Source organism: Apis florea, unplaced genomic scaffold, assembly GCF_048593485.1.
Source record: "Apis florea isolate Af1SG1 unplaced genomic scaffold, ASM4859348v1 contig_3696_pilon, whole genome shotgun sequence".
Taxonomy (NCBI): domain Eukaryota; kingdom Metazoa; phylum Arthropoda; class Insecta; order Hymenoptera; family Apidae; genus Apis; species Apis florea.
The window spans coordinates 3,495,987-3,513,344 of NW_028256809.1; the positions used below are offsets into that span (position 1 = coordinate 3,495,987).

General features: G+C 26.7%; 1 protein-coding gene across 1 annotated transcript; it reads right to left on the reverse strand.

Annotated features, from left to right (window-relative positions):
- Positions 1–347: 347 nt before the first annotated feature.
- Cals (calsyntenin 1) lies at positions 348–17,358 on the reverse strand. The gene is made up of 4 exons (XM_003697402.4): positions 17,094–17,358; positions 8,437–8,716; positions 6,851–7,662; positions 348–6,573 (listed from the first exon to the last, which is right to left on the reverse strand). Exons 1-4 carry the CDS (start codon positions 17,197–17,199, stop codon positions 4,916–4,918), a joined length of 2,856 nt encoding a protein of 951 aa, XP_003697450.4. The 5' UTR covers positions 17,200–17,358; the 3' UTR covers positions 348–4,915.

Sequence of the window (17,358 nt, forward strand, 5' to 3'; positions counted from 1 at the left end):
TTAATAAATGCTATTAAATAAAATTTTTATTTACTAAAAATGATGAGGGAATAAATTAATATTAACTATCTTTCAGCTTGTAGGACACATTAAAATATATTATATTTTTTAAATATTTTATATGCAAATTTTAATAATTATTTTATAATATATATAACTACATTGAAAACTTTGCTCCTCAATTTTTTCCATTCTATCACACTGTGCAATAAAATAATTATCAAATGTGAATATGAATTATGTTATCATAATGTAGGATATATAAAGATATATAAAATAAAATATACTTTTTTAAAGCAAATATGTACATAATTGCAATGCGTCCTATAAGCTGTAAAGTTAGTCCCTTTATTTTTCGAATGTACATCTTTATTAAACAAATACAGTTGACGTCTTAATATTATTTATAATATGTCGTTATAGATAGTATTTCATTTTCCTAGCCTGTGCAGCGTGTATATGCGGCCGCGCTTATGTGTGTATATGTGTATATGAATGTGTATGAGGTGTATGTATGTTAATATGTACGTGTATGTTCTCTGTGATACTATTGCTAATATTTCTCTTGTCGAACGATTCTCAATTACAGGATAACAAGGTAATTTGACATTTCTGTGCGTCACGTGCAGACGCGCTGAGTAACTCAGTGTGTCACACGTTTAAATCAAAACTTGTGTTACAATTTTTTCTTCATCTTTTTTCATATTTCACATCACTTAATGACTTTGAAACTGTGCTTAGCGTATAGATAGTATCAGTATTAATAATTAAATTCCTTAACGGTACTATATCGTTACTTAACCTTATTAGTTAACACACAATCAATCTGCGACGGGAGGGAATTTAGTCGGTCCGTAACATTTCGCTTACGGCCTAGCTATATAGTCGGTATAGTTGATTATTTAATTCATTACAACGTTACCGTAGGATTGTTAATATTTTATCTCTTTTTTTTCTTTTGAAATAAGTTTGAATTACGTGACAGACACGTACCTACGCACGTAATTTCTGTGGCCTTTTCTTGCATCAAAGGGTACTTAACATTTATATACGAATTAGAGGCGTACTATTGTGTATCTGTCGTGCGCCCAAGTGCTCTAACAAATTCGGATCAAGCGTTTTGCATTCAGGAACAGAAATTCGCGATTTTCTGAGTATCATAGTAATTCTTATGATCGCGAACAATATACTCCTGAATTGTTTCAGCTTGGACCGATGTAAAATTGAAAATATTCTGTAGACTATTTAGGCGAATGGTACGTGTAAATGTCAAAGAGTATGTATATTTATATACGTAAACATACATACACGGATACATGTGCATATGTATACGTACACTAGCTGCCTACAAAATACAATAGTACATTACAAATTCATACCATCTTTTTTCTTTCTTTTTTTTTCTCCTTTCATCTCTTAAATCATCATTTGCAAACAGCTTAGATATATTTTTATGTATAATATATATTATAATAGTATCATCTAGTTGGTTTTGTTCTGCGTAGTTCCATTTTTTCTCTTTTTTTTTTTCCATACAATTAATATAATTAAGTACATCTTTAGAACAGGCGTGTGTACACCTAGTTAGGTTGCAATGGTGTCGTTCTCTCTTACGAATATTTTTTCGCTAGCAGCCGAGAAAAACGAGTCTTTCTGATATACATATACATATCATCTTGCTCCAAATGGCTCGTTAGACCGGATAACAAAAAAAATGCTCCCTTTCTGTACTCCAGTTGTCGACGGATATTCTTCGTTGACTTCCAGAATACATTGCGATTTGAATTTGAATTCTCGCATTTCTAATGCTGCGAAAGTCAGCATTTTAATTCTTTGTGCAGTTATTAAATTTTATACTTATGCCGTGTAAAAGACTCAAGAAAGGGTCTGTGGAGGGTTGTGTTGTGCGATCGAAGAAGGAATCGGTCAATCAAATTTCTTTTTCTTTTTCTTTTCTTACGATTCATAATAAATTCTATAATCTCCGATGTATATATGTATATGTATGTAAAGAATTTATAGCCCATAAAAAGAGAAATTCATATGTAATTTTTAAACATAATTATTTCTCAAATATTATACTATTTAAATTTATACATTTAAAAATAATTGCATTTGCAATAATTACAAACTAAAATTGTAAATTAGATGAGAGATTTATAAATTTTTCAATATTATGATTGGTTCGATTATTCACGTGGAAACTTACGGAGAAAATTTAAAATGCGCATACACGTGTGTCGCATGTGCGCTATTATAAAAAAAAAGAATTAAATAAAATAAATAGCAGCATAATATTGTTTCCTTCACTTTTAGCGACCATTATTATTTTTTATTTTTTTTTGTTTCTTTTATTACACTTCGAATATACTTAATCGCGCCATTTTGTTCTTCCTCGATCAAATGGAAAGAAAATATATGTAAATAACGCACTTATTCTTTATCTTAACATAATTAAAAGAAAAGTAAAATGAAAACAAAAAAAAAAAAAAAAAGAAATCGTTTTCTTTCTTTTATAAATAAAAATGATAAAAACGAATCACGATTATGGCAAGTAACGTCACGATAACGAGTTGCTATGTAGGAGCCCTTTACGAAAAGTTTTTAAACTTTTGACAAATCTCTTATAAAAATGATATGATATGCTCGTTGGAAAAATAAATTGTTCATATAGTTTCTATGAATATAGATATCCGTACACAAACTTTCAATATTAAATATTCGATCGGTCGGTATAATTCTAAATACATAGATACATACACAAAATCCTCTCATTACTTCGTAGCGAGTATCAATGCGCAGTTATTTACGAGATCATTCGTCGATAATTAATACCCTGCGGATCATTGCACGTACGAGGCATACATTCGAATGATACAGTGAACCACGCTCGTTCACCAACTAGAAATACATATTTCCCTTTTAATACAAAACAATAGAATACACATTTCCGCTTAATATACGGTATTTCACATCCCGCTTTTTTTGTTTTTCTAACGAACGTGCCAGTAGTTCATGTATCAACGAACGTGCGACATTTTTCTTACGCATCTGTCCCTTAATACCTATGCCGTTATAATAGTTAATGTTTTAAAATACAACAACAGTAGAGCAGTTTGCATTCGAGATGTTCCTCGAGTGGTACGCCTAACATGCGATAGATACTGATAGGAAATCAGTTTGAGTGTTCGCTATTAAAATATAGAGTAGAATTCAACATACTAGTCGCGTAAAGGCACATAAAAATCAGTTTCTCTATGAAACGAGTACGATTGCACGATAATCCTTTAAAAAAATAACAAACGATATCCTTCGCTGGTCGAATTGCTGCGCATTATTTTTCAATAAATAAATTGACTCCATTGTATAAACGGAGGGGCGCTCCTCACCACAGAATAATGATCGGACGCTGTATGTATATGTAAGTACACATGTTTTTTTTTTATTTTCTCTTTTTTTTTTTTTTTCTTTTTCATGCACATACACATGTACTCCATACAGTCTGTATACGCAATGAACTTGCATACAAATCTATATGCATGCGCACACATGTATACGGATATGATATTATACCGTACTTAATGGTGAAGCACTATCATAAGATGCGCGGCAATGTCCTTACTAAGAGCTAAGAGTTTTTTTTTTTTTTTTGTAGATTGATTAGGAAGGAACATTGTGCAAATTATATTAGAGGTTTTCCTTTTTTTTCTTTTTACTTAAAAATAAAGTGGAAAATTGGGCAAGTATCATACGATGGCCTAGGCTCAGCCCGATTTTACGTGCTACAGATTAGAAATATATATGTGTATATATATCATTTTTTTATTGTTTATTTTCATTGATAGCATACTAATAATAAAATGGGCATATACAATTTTTAAATACTTAGTTTAGTCGAATATGAAAGACTTGATTGTTATGAAAAAAATATAGATATATATATACTTATGAGATCAAATGTCGAGTTAAAATGTTTAGTTATAGATAAAAAAGAGTAAAATATAATATATTCAATTAGATAACAGTCAGATTACGTTATCGGGCTGTCCTGTGTATCAAAGGAAATTATATTCAAATATATAATAGCAATATATATATAATAATCAGCGTTAGTAAATATTTGTAACAGGTAATAGTGGAATAAAGAATAAAATAGAATAAAAGGAGGAGAAGATAATTAAGAGTATAAAAAGTTCCCTCATCCTATTACTATCAATAATAAAAATAATAATGATAATAATAATAATAATAATATAATGATAATAATAATTATTATAATAATAATAATTAATAATAATAATTATGATAATAATAATAATAATAATAATATTATTATAATAATAATCAAATAATCAATAATAAAGTCAAATATAAATTAATTGCTTCCAATATTTACCGAGAACTTCCCAGTAAACTTAAGTATCTTCCACGTGTATTTTTCATCTATCAACATTATGGCATGTTGTAGATAAAAAGTGTTTTAACTATTCAATAAAGCGTCCCGCACTCTCTTACAAATTTTGTTGGCTTTTAAGAAGAGTACTAACTACTAATTATTAACATTTTACAATTACCAATATGTCATTCATCTATGGGGACGGATATAATACGACGCTTTCGTATTTATTCATAGGAATATCGGATTAATTACCGAAAATGTTAATATGTTCTTCAAAAGACGCATCGAAGTTCCAAAAAGTTTCAATTCATGAATATTATGAAAATAGTTGAAGTATAATTCATATAAGTATAATTCAGAGCTCGCCTTAGAACAACGTACATTCTGCATTACGAAGCGTCATTAAAAAAGAAACAATAATTATTATTCGAAAGGGATTAAATGAAAAACAATATAAGTTAGTACTCCGCTTAATTACCATGTGAAGAAAGGGGATGAATGCAGAGGGATAATAATTTAGACATCACGATGATCCCATTCCAAATCATGAGGTGAAGTGTGACGGCGATGTCGTCCATTGTTTATCTCGCAATCATTTTCGCAATCAGAACTGTCTAAATCATCATCTCTGTACGATCCATCTTCCGAGTCTGAACTTCCTGAATCATCCACATCCTCGTCTCTCTGACTTTGATGATGAGGATCATGTTCTGTGAGCCTTTCCATTGGATTCACGGTAATAGCAAGTGCAGAATCATCCCAAGCCATTTCAGTTTCAGCAGCTAATTCATCTCCAGCGGATGGTCGTCTTTTCGCAGCTCCTCTAACTCTTGCGGCTCCTACCACCGCCATTAAAACCAAGAAACAAATGCAGGCAACTGCAACAATCGTAACTGCATGACTGCTAGTCGCACCTCCGATGCTTCTATTTCCTTCACGAAGCGCAGCTGTTGCGTACTCTTCGGGTAAATCTGCATGATGAGGAGACAATTGCACATGTCCAGGTGCTGGTTCCAAAATTCTCGCAATCGGTGGTTCGTCAGGAGTAGAATGAGGAAGAACGGTAGTTTTCTCTTTTGGATGAATAACGGCAAGTGTTTGTACATATTCGTTGCTTGCAAAACGGCCGCTAAGCTCGGAACAAGTCAATTTAAATACACGATCGAGATAATAAGCTGGCTTGCGATTTGTGTACATTATAAGACGTATTAATTGCTGATAATTATAAGGTGTGTCAGCGCCTGAGAGAACAACACCATCCCGATCTACACGCGCGGTAATAGAACGGAATCTACGCAGAGCATCGCCTGGTAAACCTAAACTTTCATGATCAGGATTGAGACTTGGATAAACACTGACCGCGCATGCATCTAATCTGGCAGCAGAGCCGGCAGTGACACGAGTGTCTGGAAATACACGTACACCTAGGCGAAAATCTGCGTATTCTCTGGCCACGTAGCCAGTACCATTGACAGTAATACCGGGACGGGGCGGTGGTAGAACTGTGACATATGATTGAACGGTTGGTACCGGGAGAGGATTATTTTCACTACCTTCGCAGACAATCGTGGTTTCTAAACGGAAGTTACGACGGCCTGGAGTAGGGAATCGTCTCGAGTTGGAATAACCTATGCGACGGAGAAGCGTTTCAACATTAGTACGGTTATCTCCATCGATTCGTACCTCTGTTAGGTCGGAATTGGTGAGCAATTGGGTCCCTGGTTGGAGCAAATCCATTGATGGCACGTGAATACCTTCCTGGCAACGGCGCAAACAGGACAACACGTCTGGTTTCTCGGTTCGTCCAACTAGTACTGATAATCCAGCCAGATAGCCACGGAAATGATGTTTCGTTTTATTGTCGGAACCTTGCCAGCATGCACCAACAACGAGTGTCGTGTTAACACCTTTCGCAGGATGCAGTGGCCAATCATCGATAACTTCAGGATTCTTCTCATCCGTGTGCCACTCTTCTCCATCAACGAATAAGGTCACATGGGGGAATTCGACTTGAACGGCATAATGATGCCACTTATCATCGCATACTTGACTTAGTTTCCAACGCCATTCGGCAGGCCGAAAGATATTAGGATCACCCTCTGAGAAATCGCGTCTAAGTAGTAAAATCAGTCTGCAGTTTCTAATAAACAGGGCGTAATGATGTCTATTCATTTCTGCAAATTAAACAATCAATTATTTAATGAGTTTGAAATATATCCTATATATAATAATATATTAAATCACTCCATAAGTAATATTTTTCGATAATAAGAATCGAATTAAAAACAGAATTTGTTACAATAATAGTGATACGAGAAAAAAATTTAATACGAAAATGATAAGCAATTCTGTGTAGTGAAAAAAATATAAAGTATCGATTAATTACCTATAAATGTTTATTTCTAATCATATTATTTATAGAATGATCAAATATATTTTGAGAAAACTTACTGTGATCATCGGCAGCGCACAAAATATGCTCTTTAACATGAGGATCTTGTCTAGGACGAGGTCGATGCTTCACCCAAACTCCAATCGTAAATTTCTGTGCTAAAGTATGTTCAAGCACATCATTAGGTACAATAGCAGCGGAATCTACCCCGTCGAACTCAAAAATTTCGTCCGCTTCCCTGCCTTCGTCTCGAGACAAAGATGCCGTCCAGGAAGTAGTAGGCCCAGGTGTTGGCAATAAATCTACACTATCGCGAGATGCACCGCATAACTTACGTTGACTGCGCACACCATAAGTATCACGATCACAACCTTTCCCTATATGGTCCGTGGCAAGAGTTAAAGTGGCTCGAACATTACGTAATATACAGGGAGCATCGCAAAGATCCAGCCTGGCGGAAGGAAGCAAAGGTTGAGAACCTACGCCAGCGGCATAATCAACTCTTTCTGGAATTCCTCTCCAGCCAGGCGCGCAAACACGATTGACTTTAACGGTGACCATAGCTGGTGCGGATTGCTTCATACCACAATCGTACGCTACCACGCTTAAGATGTAATTATGAGATCGCTCGTAATCCAATGGCTCAGTATTGCGTATCGCTCCTTCATTGTCGATGATGAATGGTTGATCAGCTGTCAAAATTTCATATTTGCATACATCACCGAATTTTGGGGTGCAATCTCTATCAGATGCTTCGACACGGACAACTTCTTCGTATAGGCGTCCTTCGTCCACGGTACTGACATAGGCCGGTTGTAGAAACTGTGGTGCATATTCATTCACATCCACTACAGTAATATGCACCGTGGCACTAAAATAATAAAAATAAAATATATATAATAATAAATTTAAAATAATTTAATATTTTCTTTAAATTGATTCTTGAATTCTAGAAAAAACGAAAAAGAAAAAAAAGAAGAAATCATATTTCTTATCATAAATATTATAAATACTTATAAATGATAAAATTTAAAATTATAAATATATATATAATATTATCTCAGATTTTATAGCTATATCAGTATAACTTTATCTTCTTATCAAAGATAAGAAATTGAAAAAAATAATATATTTTTGTTTTCATGACCTAATTTGTTTGAATGCAATATTGCAGAAATCTAAATCTATATTTATAAAATTACAATATAAAAATTATTATTATTTTTATTATATTTTAATGTTTTTTCATAGCAAGTTTTCATTGCTTCATTTGGATATTTATAAATAAATATAAAATTAAAACGATATCGATATTTTCTTAAAAACATTAAATGAATATCGATATTACGAGATATCGAATGGTTTTTGATACATCGCTTTAGAAACTACGAGTATCGAAAGGATGATACTAAATATCTAAAATTTTTAATATGTACTGACTTTCTATTGAATATTTTAATATCAAATCCCTTGAGTATCAATAGTACTGGTATCGATCCAATTGCTAAATATAAGTATTATTATTATTTTTCTATCGGAAATCTTTTAAAAAATATTATAGAATACATACATTTGCAATTGTTGTAAAAGCTAAAATGAATTACATCTGTAAGATGTTTAAATTTATTTAATGCATAATTCGTACTTTTCCGATAACGATCCATTGCAGCCAACAGCTTCGATATCAAACTTGTAATTACGTCGTTTCTCGCAGTTCAGAACTCGCAACGCCCTCAGTTCTGCCATTCCTTTCTCTTTCAAAACAATCTCGAAGGGCGCTTCACCATGGTGTTTGTTCGCAATACGGAAGGAGCAGACTTTAGCACCTATAGCTCGTATTTGTGGCGTGACCTCGACCAAAGTTTCATTTTCCTTCACCAAGCCGTGGTATCCGCTTTCTGGACTATCCAAATCCAATCGGGGAGCTGAAGAACACAAGCAAGATCCAGTTTAACAAAGCATTTAATATACATAAATAAAAGAATAATTTGAATATTTCAAAACAAATTAGTATATTTTTTATGGTTAAGATACATTTTATTACATTTATTATGTAATAATGATTTTATATTATGATATTTCTAATTTTGAAATAATAGAATTGCATTTATCTATTTTATAATTACTTAGAAAAAAATTTAAGTTGTTTTTTTTCTTTGAACATTGATAATTAAGAAAAGATAAAAATTATATTGAAAAGAAAATAGATCGAATTAAAAGAAAAATGATCTTAAATTTATTGAATTCTTTGATCCAATTTTAATAAAATTTACGCACATAGTATTTTCAATTTCAAGAAATAGAAGAAGAGTAAAATTAGATTTAAATTCAAATAATATGTTACTGTACATGGACTTTAAATTATCTTTTTTTTTTTTACGATATGAAAACTGATATTGTATCATGTGTGTTTATTATTTTTGAGACAAAAAATAAAAAATAAATAAAAAGAGAAAAGTAAATGATATTATATTGCTTTAAACTTTTTTAACATTTATTTTCAATATTTATTTGTTGTATGAAAAGAAAGTTTTGATATTTAATTAAAGCATAGGAAATCAATTGATTTTTAAATTAAAAAAATGAATGATTATAAATAAATACTATTGATCGTTAATTTAAATTTATTATTCGTTTTTAATCAAAATTTAATCAAACTTCAATATGGTATAAATATATATTAATATTAAATTAACATCTTTATCGAAAGCTGATTGATACCAGAGACCAGAATGAAATATTTCAACAAAAATGATTTGAATAATGAAGATAAAATAATTAATTTAGTTATTAATCGCGATTATTTATATCGATTTAACACAAATTTAAATCATTAATCATAATCGCGATTGGTATCTACTTAAATATTTCAATTGCATTAAAGTATTAACGAATCATATCATTATATAAATAAAACTGAGACAAAATTCAAATTTCAAAATGAAGAAAATTTTGATTAAATAATTAATCGAATTAATAATTAAATTCATTTTAATCTTGATTACAAATTTGAAAAGTAAAAATTTTATCATTATTATGGTCGATAATTAAATATTCTAATTGTGACACTGATCTATAACAAGATTATAATTTCGAACAAAATTTTTTCTTAAATTCTAAAAAATATATTACGAATGAAAAATATTTCGTTAATGTCATTCATGATTATTACAAAATATAAAAATTATTATATAAATAATATATGTATGTAATCCTAAATATTTAAGTAAAAAATTTTATTAATATTTCAGTCGAGATTTCAAATTTATTTTGCATATTTTTTTAAAAAAAATAATTTTTTCATTTCTATGATATGATAGTTATATTAGATTAATTAATCTCAGAAAGAATTATATTATTAACTTCGTAGCTAAATTTTCGTAAAAATTAAATGAATTATCTAAGCATATTTTTTTTTTCTTCAAAGTAAAAATATCACATTTGCGACTTAATTTCACAATTTAATCCCTCAGAATTGTTTTGTCGATGCGGTTATTCAAAAGAGACATAAGAGTTTACAGAAATAGATCGGAAGCTTCGTTAGTATAGTGGAGAGAATCTTGAAATTCGAAAAATGTAAGATGCATTAATTAAAATTTCAAATTGATTTAAAAAGAATCGTGTGGATAATTTTAAATTATTGTGTAGACATTAAAAGAATCGCGAATGTTCATGTTTATAATATTTTATCTGAATATTTTTATCTTATTTTATGTTAATATCAAAGAGGAGAGATTAATAATTTATCATGCTTTAATAAGTAAGTCATTAAACATTTCTTGAATATTAATTAATGGTAACTAATTCGTTTTATTTTTCCTCCTTTAATGATCTTTGATCTATGTTCCTTATGTCTTGATGCTCTTTTTTTTTTTATCTTTATTAAACAGAGTTAGTGATGAAGTAATATTTACTTTTACATTTTAGTTAGAAACGATCGGAATAAATGACTTTTACTGAGAATTTAAGTTGAATGTAACCTAAATTCTTTATTTTTAGAGATAGTTGAACGAGAACGTTCGAAAAGCTAAACGAGGTCTGACGATTTTTCGATTCGGGGCTTTGATGGAACCATGATATCGATTTGCATGGTAAAAGTCAGGTCGTGAATTACTAAAATGTCAAATATGTGCTTCAAAATTCCATGCATAATTGTTTTGTTTAATAAAAAAAAAAGTTTTTAAACGAAACAATAAATATATACATATATTCAACTTTCTTAATTTTCTAAATTTGAGTATTATGGTTATTAAAAATAAAAAATAGCTCTCGTATTTTAATTATATTTTATATTAAATATAAATAGAAAGAAAAATGCAATAAAAAATCATATTGTTTTTGTGAAAATATATGTATAAATTTGACAAAGATTTTTTCATATTTAAAAACAAATATCTTATAAATTATTTTAATTTTTTTCATTATAATAATAATAAATTACATATTGATTAAAAAAATGGAATATATATATATATATATATATATATATATATATATATATATATATATTCATATCAAATTTATTTTTGCATGATGCAAATGTAGATATACTAAAAAAAATTATAAAATATATTATATTGGTTATGATATAATGAGATTGATTTTTCTTAAAATGATAGAAAAGGTCACAAAACAACTCGATTTATTTATTTTATTTTCAATAAGAATTATTTGATTATTTTCTGTTTCAAATTGTATCTTTTTTTTTTTTTTATTTTCTTCTCTTCTATTTGTTCTTAGTACCTCAACATATTACGACAAAGATATAAAATGAAGATTTCATAGTTCAATATTATCGATTATACGAACAGAAAGCATTTCAATGAAATTGGATCAAAGAATGATCCAATCGCGTTGAGAATATGTAGTCCATTCATTGACAACCGATAAGTTCGACACCGTTTACATTGTCAAACAACAATTCCTAACTGTTATATTCCGATACCGATGTACTTCTATTTCAGACTAAAAGCAATAGTTAATGCGTTCATCGCCAGAGATATTTCATGTGGTTGTTCCAACTGTGTTACGAATCGTTTTCCTAATTCAATGCTGAAAGTAAATTATATAACGTGGATTCGATAATAATTGTTGAAGAGAATTAAATTAAAAATCTAGAACAAAATTTATCCATACCGAAACTCCGTTTCTGGGAAAATTGAATTTAAAAGTTTACAGTATACGCGTGTGTTCATATAATTTCCGATGATTCTTGTAAATTAATTTACATCAGTAATTCTATAAATGCTATTTAAAAAAATATTTATTAAATATTTACAATTTAATTCAATCATAATTTAATCGATTAACGAATCGATATAAATAATATGATATTTTTTGTTTTATATTTATATTATCTTTTTATATTACTTTTATATATTATAAATACTTTTGTTCTATTTTGTTCATATTTTGTAAAATTGATTAAAAAAATTTCATTGATTTTTTTTTACTTACATAAAAAAATAAAATATTAAGAAATTAATGTTAATTTAAAAATATAAAAAACAAGTAGAAATTACAAATTAATTAATAAGATATTCTTTATAAAACAAAACTGTTCATTTAAATGATTACAATAAAATACTTTAATAACATTTAAAAAAATAATATTAATTTCAATAAAAAATATTAACTTTATTACAAATATACGATTAATGATTAATAATTCAAAAAACATGAATAATATAAAATATATGATAATTGTAGCAATTTCTGATATCTGATAAAAGAATGTACTAATTTGTATCAGAATGGCATGAGACTATTGATAAAGTTAAGTATAGTTTCAAGGAAAAGTTTGGAGCATCATTCTAAAAACTTTTATCTTCAAACTTTAACCAAGCGTAGACAACAATACAATCGTGAAAATTTTCAAACCATTTATTTGTTAAATAAACAATGAAAGAGAAATTAAAGAATTGACAAATTTTTAAATATAAAAAATACTAAAATGACTAAACATCTGAATGACTAAATATCCAATAATAAATATGAGATAAAATTCGTGAAATACATGTGATTTCAAGGAATCTCTATGGCTAAAAATTAAACAACAATCAAGAATAACAAAATTATGTTGAATGTAGAAAATTAAATTTAAAAATTTGTCAGATAAATCAATAGAAAGCAACAGAAATTTATTTGATATTTTTTATATGCAAAAAAATAGGTCAAAATTAAGAAATATAATTTTTTAATTTAATTCTCGACTGAACATGTTTAAACTTAATTTTCTAAAAAATAATGATTTATATAAAGTATTTTTATTCTACATTTTTAATAACTCATTATATAAATAATATTCTTCTTACTTAATTTCCTATTTTAATTTAATTAAAATATAAGATTAAGAAATATTATCTAATTTTATCTCCCCCTTTATTTTATTTTATTCTTTCAAAATTAATATATTTATGTATAAAAAAAAAAAGAAAAAATTAAGTTATTAATTTTAAATATATTTTTACAATATCATTTTACCAACAAAAAAATAAAAATATTCATTGTTCAACTTTGCATTAAAAAGCCATGACATCTCAAAAATGTCATTTTAAAACGAGAACTTAAGGCTTTTTATATAAGTTTTTTTTTTAAAGTTTTTTATACAACATATATATATATATATATATAGTCAACATCGAGTACATCACATAAATCTTACAAATTCAGAACACTTAAAATCAATAAATAGCATTAAACATTAAATAAATATAAATTTAGAATCATTGTAATAATAAATAAAATCAATATAATTATAGATATTTTTATTTATTTATAAATTAGTCAAAATTTTTTATTATGAAAAGAATCAATATTTTAAACTATTTTTTATAATTTTTACTTTTAAAATTTAGAATTATTTTTTTAAAATTAATTTAAATAAATTTCAATAAAATAAATATATTAAGTAAAAATCAAATAAAATTATAGATAGAATATAAAGAATAAAAGAATAGAAAGGAAAATGTTAAGAAAATTATCCTAAAATCAAGAAAGTGTACGAAATTATTAATATTTCTATTATTTTGTTTGAGAGAAATAGGAAGTTAAAGAGAAGTTCTTTCGCAAAATATTTTATAAACATAAGTTTCTAATATCTTTCGTTACTTCCATCTACTTGTAAAGTTTCATCGAAGTCGGTAACATTTCACATTAGTCTTTGGTAAAGTCTTAAATTGAACGAAACTCCGTTCACTACTGCTTTCTAGAAAGTTTGACACTTTGCACCTTGCCATTGAGACCAGAATCTTTCAAATGAAAGAACCTTCGATCTGAGTGATGTTTATAAGATATTTCACGATAAAACAATATTTGATTAATATATTATTTCTTCGGAAAGTTATTTTGATTAATTATTTAATTGAAATTAAATTAAATTTTAATTGATATTAAATTTAATATTTATAAATTTTATATTTGTATAAAATTATAAAGAAAGAAATAATATTTGCTTTAAATCTTTATTTTTTCATCTTCTAAACTTGTAAAATAATTTTCAATTAATATGTAATATGCAATATATATTTCCATATAATAATAATCCAACATAATCGATTAATGGTCCGAAAATCAAAGAAAGAATTCTATAAAATTTAATTTATGGATTAACTTTATTTGAAAAGCTTTCACAACAGCTAAATTTGATGTAGTTAAGAAACTTCTAAAGTTTCTAAGATATTTTAAATTCAATCATGCGTCCTCTTTGAAAAGAAATTTTGAATTTCTTAACATAAAATTGTAACTAAAGAAAATGTATACATATACTCAGAACAAATTTATTTTAAGATTATAAAATTTTATCAAATTTCGAAATTTATAAATAATATAAGATTATTAAAAAATATATTAATTAAAAAAATCTTAAAAATATTTTAACAAGATTTAGAAAATGAATTATCAAAATAAAAAATTTAAGAATATATTATTCAGTTACAATTAACTCTCTACTTATGAATTTTTATATATATATGTATACATATAAATAAGTGAATATTTTTTAAAAATTGTTTATCATTTGAAGATTATGATTTCATTTATGTTTTGATTATTGATTAAATTTATTTTTTATTTTTTCATTTTACATATATCTACATTATTCATCATTATTTAATCAAAAATAAAATCATCATTTATTATATAAAATAGAAAAGTAAATAATTAGTTTAATTAAAAAATTTATTCATGCTTATTCATATAAATTAATTACTTGTTAATGATTTATATATATAACAGTTCATAAAATAATTTATATATTATAAAAATAATATCTAGATACAACTTATATATTCATTAATTAAATATTTAATTAAAATAAATCTGATGTATAAAAAATTACAATCTTATAATATAAAAGAAAGGTTAAAGTTAAAATTGAACTTTGGTAAGAGCAAAATCTTCTTTGAATTTAATATAATATCTATAATCCAAAGTATAAGAGTGATTCGATATTGTAAGGTAAGGTAAGTAAATATAATATATAAATTTATAATTTTAATTGAAAACACGAAGATTTCATTACAACTAATGAACCGACTTGAAAATTTAATGCCATTATTATCATTATTTATGTTTCATTAATCTTTATGATTAATCTTTATACTTAAAAAGAAAAACATTTAATATTACATTTATTATTTATAATATAAAATATATATTGCATAATTTCTTTTTAAAAATTTTAAGTATTTTAATATATAAAAAAAAATAAATAAATAAAAAAAGAATTAGAATATATTGCGAGAATCTATCATATTTAAAGTTATATAATCATAGTATAATTAAGTATATTCATAATTAAATAGTTATATAGATATATAATATATAAATATACATTGTAAATTATTATATCTAAAATTTTTCTTCAAACTGAACAAATGATCAATAGTAAAATTGTTATTATCGATTGAAGTTATTACATACAAGTCGAGATAAATCGACACGAACGTTCGATTCATCGCTATTCATTTCAAAAAACGTTTTGATTCAATTTTATTTCGAATGAGATTTTATTCTGCTTTGAATTAAAAAACAACGTTTATAAAAGCGAGATATATCACATAATTTGAGATACAGACGAAATCGATCGAACTGTTTTTAGTTATTGTCGAATATAAACGTGATTATAAATCAAAACACATCGAAATTAATTAAAAAAAAAAGACATAAAAAAGAAAAGCATCGATATACGTATAGATATAGTATATATAAACCACATAATGCTTTATGAACACTTCACATAATTCATTAATACTTTGCATTGTTATGCAAAATATTTTAAATATTAATAAAAAAAAGTAGTATATATATATATATATATATATATATATTGTAATTATTGTAACAAGCATCACAACAATTATTTTATAACACATGAAAATAATATTGCTTATAATGATACAAAATATAAATATTATATTAATAATATAAACAATAAATTTATAATTTTATATATATTTTTATAATATCTTATAAAAATTAATGCATAAAATATAATTTGTAATTATAGAATTAACGTAATATTATTGAAAAATTCTTTAATAATTATTTTCATACAAATGCTAATTATAATATAGAAAATAAAATATTTTTAAGAAATTTAGATAAAATGATATATTAATATATATTTATAAATATTATAATCATAAATGATATTTAATTAAATATGAAAAAATGCAGTCATATATATCAAAATGATTTCCAATATTTAAAAAAATAATTCATTTGCGAATTTTTTCATTTTTTTAAGTATATAAATATTTAGTAATCAATCTTATCATCTTAAATTCTTAAATATTACATATCAGATAAAAAAATTAAAAAATAACATGAAATTTACAGCGATATATTTGATAGCGTCATAAAATGTCACTTCATTCTTGTAACTTTTAATAGAGTCCAAGTTTTCGACGCGAATAAATCTAATCTGATTCACATCTATTTTGTTATCATAAAGCATGACTAATCCTATCATAAGCGGAATCATAACATATAATTCGCTCATATTTACCAAAGTTTTATACTTGTAATATCATTCTTTATCCGATGCAATTTTATACATCTATCGTAATACCGATCGGAACAAGTCAATGAATTCGCCATAACAGTTTCAGTGACTGCAGGTGCTTTCGAAAGAACAATTGCACCTGCGAGTTACTATTCGATAAACGACATACAATTAAGTGGTGTGTAATTCGATAAAAGATATAAAATTAATTTGCTGTGTGCAATTTTTTAGAAAAAGAAACAATAACTAAGAAAATTAAATGAATGTAGGGCATGAGAAAAGAGAAATGAAATCACCTCCATGATTGTTGAAAGAGCTCGGTGTCGACTCGAGTGCTGAGATACTCGCGTGGGAGAGACCAAGGGTCAATCCAAAAAACACAGCACTAGCCGCTAGTAGCATTTTCTGTATTTCCTGTTTCCAGGATATTCTGATTACCAGTTCTTCAATCGACAGCACTTGACTTATCACTCGTAAGAACTCGCTTTTTAAAAGAGCATCGCCGTCTACTGCACGACTCGCTTGCGACACCACGCACAATCGCGAAGTCAATATTTGAGC